This window comes from Parasteatoda tepidariorum, chromosome 1 (assembly GCF_043381705.1).
Source record: "Parasteatoda tepidariorum isolate YZ-2023 chromosome 1, CAS_Ptep_4.0, whole genome shotgun sequence".
Taxonomy (NCBI): Eukaryota; Metazoa; Arthropoda; class Arachnida; order Araneae; family Theridiidae; genus Parasteatoda; species Parasteatoda tepidariorum.
In genome coordinates this window covers 62,194,274-62,203,438 of record NC_092204.1, presented here as the reverse complement: position 1 = coordinate 62,203,438, position 9,165 = coordinate 62,194,274, and the positions used below count along the sequence as shown (strand labels likewise).

The window sequence follows — 9,165 nt, the reverse complement described above, 5'->3', positions numbered from 1 at the left end:
TATATGTTTATTCAGAGAAAGTACGTTTTTGTGTCTGATTTCGTAACTTAATTAATAGTTAGCACTAATTAATTAGCATATTTGAGGTCACCCCCAGGAACCATTAAGATTGACACTTAGTTTGTGAAAATCGGATCATTAGAACGAAAGTTATTCAGGGTGATATCTTTTTTTTTTTTGCGGACTGTACACCCCTGCTGGAAGCCATTTTTATGTACTTTTAAAAGAGTTACGTCACAAAAGATATTCTCACGCTACGTAAGTACTTTTTTTGGTATTAGAATATTATATTGTAACTAAGTAATTTTGTTTAAACATATAAAAATTATTAACCGAATATGTAAGTGGACACCTTAATTAACATTTAAAAGAAACGATTAGTTTTGCTAATTAACTAGCATTGTTTTTAACAAATGAAGCTGAAATGGCGTCTTGGGGACGATTGTAACAATAAGTTAAGGGACGATTGTAACAGCTGAAAATAAATTATCTTATGTTTACAACCCATTACTTAACTCTTTAAGAACCACCAATAGTTTCCTACATCATTTATATCATGTTGCATGTGCATTATTTTATTTGTCACCTTTCACAGCATAAATTGAAATTGTTTACCCCTTAAAGTTAAAAGTTTAACCCTTTAGGTCTCTGCTCATTATTATTTTTACTCCTAAAATATCACTACTATTTTGATCAATAAAAAAATATATCACAACTATGATAATATGTATAATTAACTATGTTTCAGTTGAATTTATGAACTGTTACAATTGACCCCGTAAGTGGGGACATTTGTAACAAGTGCACGACTGTCAAAAATTATTAATAACTAATATAATAATATTTAAAATAAGGTATTTTTTTTCTCTAGTAGAGGATAGTCTACTTTACTCGTCTGTCAATTAATACTAATAATATATTGGATTTTTGGTTAGTTAAAAATAGTTGAGTAAAAAGTGTTACAATTGACCCCACTCTCCCCTACTGTTAATATTTTGACATAATAACTTTTGAGCTTGAAGACACTTGAAAAATCATAAGGAAGTCTCTCTAACTTCAGTTTGGTTGTAATTAGACTTTAACCTAGATTGTTTCACTGCGAAAGTAATTTTGTGTTAATAAATAGCGTTGGTTTGGGTTAGATTATTACCACATGGATTTAAATTTGTGCCTACAAGAGAGCGTATACAAGGTTTATTCAAATCAAAATACCTATCGAAATGATGCAATATTGTCCATTTTTACGTAAATCATTGCTAATCTTATATCCTGGTGATAATTTAATAATTCAGAGTGCATTCTCATACGACGTTGGAATGTAAAAACCTAAATTTAAACATTTACAATAATATTTGCCTTAACCTATCGAAAATATTTATTCCCAAAATAATTCTACAGTGACATTCGAAGATTGTAATGACTAGTTCAAATAAACCGAAAGTCTCGAAAATATTAAGTTTGGTTGAAGACTATTTTCAGAACTTTTTCTCTTTTTTATCCGCCTGAGGTTTCGATTTTCTCTATTTTTCTGTCAGTGGGAGATGAAAGATCAGAAAATGCTCAACCGTGGCATTCCGAAATCAATATTCTCAGGAAATCTCGACAGGTATCATTACCTTTTCTGTTTAAGATAATTTCGCGAGGGAGGAGGAAGAAAGGGGGAAGAGTGAGAGTTGTATTAACCCAGCAGGGTGATTTCTCAGCTTCGTCCCACTCAATTTCCAATTTTCTGATTCGGTAACGAATTTCAGTTCGAGAAAGACTTATTTGAGACATATTGAAACTGGTAGTTAGGAATTATAAAGAAATGTGGCTGAGAAATTGTTTCTCAGAAGAGTTTTTTAGTTACTCTACTCATTTGGAGTTTTGAACAATGTAATGCGTTTTTTTTTGTCATAAATATTTCAAAATTACTTATGTTTAAATAATAGTATAAAGTTTCATCCTTTAATAATAATACTTTCTTTAAAAGTCAAACGCTAAGCATTTAAGTTGCTTTTAAAAGTCGTCCTTTAAAGAGGAATTAAGAATTTATTCTTCAAATAATTACAGAAAAAGCCTTACAGATATCTTTTACCCAATTACAGATATCTTTTAGCCAATTACAGTTATCTTTTATAAAAGAAAAGGAGAGAGAGAGAGAAAGAAAGAGGGAGAAAGAAAAAGAGATTTAATTATTTTTATCATGACAAATACGGTATTATTTGTAGTGTATTTTATTACATTGAACAGAATAATACCTAATCACCATCTTGAGCTTGAACTCATTTAATTCAGCTTAAATATATATATTACGAGCAATATCTCCTTTGCACATTGCAAAAGTTTAATATTCCGAAATTTTAAAAAACACAGCCAAAGACGCTTACTCCTGTCGCAAGTTTTGCATGTTTAAAACACTTTATAAATTCCAGGAGTATAGTACATGTGCTGGTTATAATATATTAGAAATAATAAATGCTTTGAAAGAATAATAACAAAGTTCGTGCAAGTTTACCATTTATGACAAACCCAAATTTGGTGTTGATTTATTTGAGGTTATTCTGTATTTCTAGAAAACGCATCGGTACACGCATCGGTTATCTATCTAGAAAAAGCATCGGTTAATTAGAAAACTCTACTTATTCCTTGCTTTTATATTTTTCCAAATTATCTTTTAGGTTTCCGATTTAAGTACATCATTTATTATTTTGTAGTAAATTATTGAGAAAATATTATTTTTATATTTTTAGGTGGACATGAATCCCTCAATGGATGTGGAAGACCTAAAGAAGAGATACTGTGGTCGACTCCAGCACTCTTTGTTTCTCTCCTTGCTTCTAATTTGCATATTTTATGGTGCTGCTTTTCTCATTTTAGTAACAGTCATCTATCCTCACGTAAGTTGCAGTATGATAAAAGTATAATTTAATGATTTTTCAAACCAAATGTGGAAAAATGATGTTAGACGCTCTCTTAAACTTCAGACATTTAAAAATATAACGTGTAAAGAGTAAGAGTTGTCTGTAAATAACGTGTTCTCGTGTACTTTCATCTGAATGATTTGTTTTCCGAATTTCATTTGACATCTACGAATGTTATCCGAAGTACAACAATAATCAATAATAGTCCAGCAAAATTATGCTTTTGCTTCGGGAAAATTGATTGATTTTTTTTCTTCAATAGAAAGCTGTGTTTTGTCCTCATAAATGATACCAAAAATCTTTTCCTCTCTCCCCTGTATACTTCACCCTTTTTTTTGAAGAGAAATGAGGGTGATTTGAGTGGGAGAATTTAACATCATCCACATAGGTAAATAAAGCATTGTTTCTGATGCATTTTTTCCCGATGAATTGAAAGAAATTAATCAGACCAATAGTTTAAAAGTTATAAGGGTTTTATGGTATAAAAAATATAAAATTGTTTACTTGTATATATTTATGCATCTAATATTGCTATCTAAACAAATGAGGCACTGTATCCTATGTATTTTTTTCGCTTAACTGAATGAGGCTATACACGCGTCAATGTGGTGAATAGTTCAGAAGTATTTTAGGTATGAAATAGTACGTTTTTTGACGTGTAAAGGGTGTCCCAAAACTGAAGCAAAATTTGAATTTGTCGCCATTTTTGCAGTAAAGTGTTAGCAACCATGAAAAAAGAACAATTTGACAGCTGAGAGCTTAGGGTTGGTAAAAATGGAACGTTCAAGACTGTTCCACATGCCATACAGCCAGTGAAACAATTCAATTACTGCATGAGACATATCTTCGTTGTGTACTCTCTCGTTTCGGTGATTAGAATTGGCCCCCTAGATCGTGTGATTTAACACCATTAGATATCTTCTTATGGGGCTATTTGAAGTCAAAGGCTTATGTCTACAAGCCAACAACCACCCGTGCATTTCAAGAGGAAGTTAAAAACTACATTAACGAAATTCATTCGCAATTATGCAGAAAGGTCATAAAAAATTTCGACTAAAGAGTGCGTATGTGCCAGCAAAGCCATAGAGGCCATTTGTCCGATGCGTTATTCCGTAAATAACTCTTTCCAATGTACTTTATGATTCAATGAAAGAATAATTCTATTTAATTCAAACCTTGCGTTAATTTTGGGACACTCTTTATTTTGTACACTTTTTAAATTGCTATACAAGGACTATTTGAGCATGTAAGGTATATTTTCTGATGTAATTTTTCGCGCTTAATTGAATGAGATCAAGTTCAAGATCCTTATACTAGAGTGTAACTACACAGCTATGCTTTTAATATTTATAAAAATCGTAATAGCGGAAAAAAGTGCATCAGAAACAATGTCTTACTTACCTGTGTAGAAGAAGTTGAATTCTCCCACTCAAATTACCCCAACTTCTCTTCAAAATAGGGTGAAGTGTACAGGGTAGAGTGAGGGAGCTCTTAACTATTGCTTATAATGACTTTATAAAGCTTTCTGTCTAAAAAATCTTGGGTAATAATTTTTCCAAAAAAAAAAAAAAATCCCTTTAATTACTGGACTATATAGGTAATACTATATACTATGTATACCAGTATTGTGGTCATTTATGAAGAGAGTTTTAATCGATCAGAAATGTAGAATTAGTTTATAATGTAATGAGCATAAAATGATATACTTCACTGTACGGAATTTTTGAGCGTATTTAACAATAATAGCGACTTTAATACGATGCTAAATTGTATCATTTCATTATATTAAATCAATTATCCCAAGAAACCGAAATAGAAAGATATATTTGATTAAAAACTTCATTTTTTTTAAAAAAAAATGTGAAGATAGTAATAAAAGTTGACATGTTTCAAGTGCTCAAAAATAGGCGCTCATTTTCAAGAAGAGCCGGATGTCAAACCGTTTCACGTCTTGAGAAAGCTTTATAGGCCTTGAGAAAATATTATAAATTAAACTGTAGTTGATTCTGTTTCGGAGTTTATGGCACGTTCTTTAATGCTTTTTACTGCTGGGTAAATTTTATTCATCAAAAATATTAAAAATCTAACAAGCGGAAAAAAATTGGCAAAGCTTTAAATAAATATGTGGTTCGTTATAGCATTGTTGTTAAAAAAGATCATCTCCTTAAATGCCACTGTTAGTCCACAAATTGGCATATCAAGGAAGGAATCATTATTTTACTATTTGTTGAATCTATAATTTACGCAAGTCCCGCCAGTCCATTATCCTTCAGCACTTTAACTGGTTTTCACATGTAAGAAGCTTGAGATTTTTCGAAATAATGAAAAGCTTAATTTCATGACTAAATCTTCTGTGGAAGACAAGTATAACATCGATATTAAATAATTTATCTGTCTTTATGATAAATGCCCTTGAAACATAAGTTAAACATAAGGAAACACGAGGAAAATCGTAGAGTTTTGTTCAGCATTGTCCTTCATATAATCTTTTATTGTCCTGATGTGTGACAAGTTTCTTTTTTCTTGTATGACATTTGTACAGTTGTATCTTCACTCCAAATCATTCAAATGCTTCGTCCGCTCTAAAACATTCGCTGAAAGTTGCATCAAATAAATTAATAGAATTTAAAATAAATTGAATTTAGTGATAGAATTAAAAAAAAATTAAGAAATTACAAAAGATCATAATTTATCAAGAAATGTCAGTAAAAAGTCAATCTTCTCTAATATTTTAATAATTCAGACATCTTTAATAGCTTTAGGGTGTGTATAACGGGTGTAGCATTTAATATTCAGTTGCTTTAAGATTTTAAGCATTATTTTCCAAACAAATTTTACTAATTCAAAGTAAGACTAGATAGCCTTGAATTTTTAATGCTGCATAAATCAAATACCTTAATAACGTATAACTTTCGTATAGTTTTTCTTAATTTTAATTTGTTGCTAAAATATTTACTCATAACTCTCACGTACTAAAATAATCAGGTATTCCCTTTACTCATAACTCTCCTTTGATCTAAAATTAAATCGGAAAATACATAAATAATTACTTTATATATCGGAAGAATTACCTGATATATAACGAATTTCCGAAAATTAGTAGTAAAATGGTGTAGAAGAGATACCATATATAAATAGAGAGGACTCTGTCTGCTTCTTGCTCCAAACCCAAAGATTGCTCTACAATCATATTTATTTCTTGGCAATAAAGAGAATTTTACATCAAAATTAAATATTATTTAATTAAAAGATTTGTTGTTTTTGTCGTCAGCCATTAAGGCAGATGGGGAGCAATTATTCTTGTTTTCCAGTGGCGCCATCTATGGCCAAGAATTCGACTTCTGCCATACCCATACGTCACCCGGTTCATTGGGCGGACGCTTTAATACATCCATTCATTCGTCTACAGATCGTAATTTTGACCTGAACCAGAGAACGATCAATATTCAATTCAGTACCCCAGAGGTATTGATTTCCTAATTGAACATAGAAGACTTTGTTACCCGACAGATTTACCGTGCACCAGTCACCATTTACTACACGGAGAGTCTTCGGCAGGCTGGATTTGAACTCCCGTTCTCACAAACGTGAGTCCAGAGTCCTGCCAATCAAGCTATCCCGGCCATATTAAAAGATTTAAAAATGTTTTATTGCATTAATGTTTTTCTTAAATGAACATCGCTTAAATAACATATTTACGCCTATTCTGTCAACTAATTTTGTTTGCCATTCTACAGGGAAACTATTCAAACTTGATAATTTTGGATAATTTTCATAGTGACTTCATCCTCCAGTTTGTTTGAAATTTGGTTACAATTAAAACTTTTAAAACAGTTTTTGCTAAAGAAATTATTCAGTAAAAATGAGAAAATTTTATCTTAAATGCAGCTTAAGCAATTTTTATTTCCCTGTTTTAATTGAATACCCAAACTAAAAAGTAGCTTAACGTGCGATTATGTATAATAAAACTACACTTAATTTAACACTTTAATTTAAGCTTTTAATTTTTAACGATACTTAAAATTTCAAGCGTAGAGTTAAGAAGTGTATTAAAAATGGATGATAAATATATATTATAATTAGAAACCATTAAATAACAATTTGCAGATAAATACCATTATAAAGATTATTGATTTTATGATGACAATGAGGGACAAAGCTATCTGGATCACCTTTATATATTTAAGACCATTTGCATTTTCTGTTCATTGAGAGTGTATGATGCGGCAATAAGACAAGTATCTTTTTATATTTGTATTATTTTACTATAAATGTCCTCAATAGATTAAAATAGATCAGCATTGCCGGCAGTGGAACTAATCGATAAGAAGCAACGTGAAAATCCCTCACAAAGTCATGTAAGCAAAACCACTAAAGCGAAGTGAACTTGAGTAAATTAGGGTACTTTAGGAACTTGAAGACCTCTTTCTCCTTAATGGAGGACAAGTAATGCAATTACTTCTTTTTGATGGCCAAGGAAGACAAATAATTTTAGAAAGCGCGACTATTAGCTTGTTCTAATTAAGAGATTCTAAGGAGAGCATTCTAAAGCGACATGTCGACAACTAAATCCCTATCTGGAAACAAGCCACTCAAGGATTCCTACTTAGGGAACATTTTTCAGCGATGTACTTTAATTATAGTTAGCGAAAAAGAAAGGATTTGGGGAAATAAAAAAAGAGACAACAGAAGTGTTGATTCCTTTAGCCTTGTACACAAGAATTAAATTTATAAAAGAATTTACAGAAGACCAAGAGGTGACAGAGGTGATTTATTGTCGTCGTTGTGAAGGCTGGATTAAGAAATCACGGCTACAGAATGCCGCTTCTAAGACATGTTGTTTTAATCTGATTATTTCTGTATACAGTTATGGTGAAAATATTTATTCATAGTGACGTTTGCTAAAAGGTTTAAAACACGATTTGTTTTTGGTGGTACTTTAACAACATTTAACATTTTTCTATTGTATTTAATTATCATTTCCATATCATCTATGTAGCAAAACAAATGTTAATCCCAATTTCTAAAACGTAAGCCAAGTTTAGAAAACATAAGCCGAATAAATTGCTGACCTGCGCTAAAAAGTTTTAATCGTGAACTTAATTTTGAAGAGGATTATAGCTGTGGTAATTTAATTTTCAAGATTCAGTTTTTCTTTAAAACTTTTTAATCTATTTTTATTGAAATTAATAGGAAGAAAACCAAATTTTGCTAAATAACGACGTTTTTTAAACGTAAGCCAGGTGAGTACCTTGAAAAACGCAAGAACGTTTAAAATCTTATAATTGATGAGAAAGAGAGAATTTCTTGAAGAAGCGAGAGAAGACTTTTCTTAAGTTTTTAACAAATTTTTTTAAATACATGAGACTAGTTACCTTAGCAAAAATATGTTTGGAATTCAATTGCTGTACAATTGAATAATGTCCAGGAGTATTCAATGAGATTATAATCATTGCTTTAAATTAGATTATATGACTTTGAATACATAAAATTTTTTTAATAAATATAATCTGGAAACTTTAAGTAAAAGAACTGCAGATATTGCTTTATTAATGAATCTTTGAATATCCACTATTGCCCTTAAAAATATACCAAATTTTTAAACTACTATACTTTAGAATAAATAGTGATAACTTTTAATTTAACTAATGTAATATTTGTTTTATTTAGCGTTATCTTTAATTAGCATAACCTTTTGAAGCCGATGAAGTTTTTGATCAAGTATATAATATTATACTTGATTACACGATATTTTAATGATCAAGGTTAATGGAAATACCAAATGTTGTTCTAAATATACCTGAAGCAGGTTTAAATTTGGCTTCATCAATTCGGTTAAATCTGTTCTAAGACAAAATGTATTTCCATATTTACATAAAATTATCTAGTTCATCATATGAGGATTTTTAGCTTTCTCCATATTAAATTCGCACTTTCGGAATTCCAGAATATCTTTCTACTTTTATTTCGAAAAGACAATTCAAAACATATCTCTAGAAATGAAAACATATAAGGCGGAAAGTCATATAAAAAATTTCCTTACAATTTCTATATATTTTGACGTTATAGTATGGCTATATAAATCATTTAAAACTTTTACCCAAATATGTCTCAATTTCTATGCTATAATAAAAAAAGAGTGTTCTTTCTGGTTTTGTTTTGGCTTGAATATACTTTTCATTCGCGGATGATTTTGATAATAAACTGTTATTTGCTTTATTGATATATGCTTTCTGTTATTTAATTTTATATATATATATAT

The 9,165-nt window shown here is 30.1% G+C and overlaps 1 protein-coding gene across 1 annotated transcript in view; it reads left to right on the top strand.

The window, feature by feature from the left end:
• The window catches only part of LOC107452662 (adenylate cyclase type 2 Ac76E), a 180,921-nt gene that overhangs the window by 77,294 nt on the left and 94,462 nt on the right, over positions 1-9,165 (top strand). The window contains exon 2 of the mRNA XM_016069209.3: positions 2,733-2,879. Coding sequence (XP_015924695.1) covers positions 2,739-2,879 — 141 coding nt within the window. The 5' untranslated portion in view covers positions 2,733-2,738. The remainder of the gene's footprint in view (positions 1-2,732; positions 2,880-9,165) is intronic.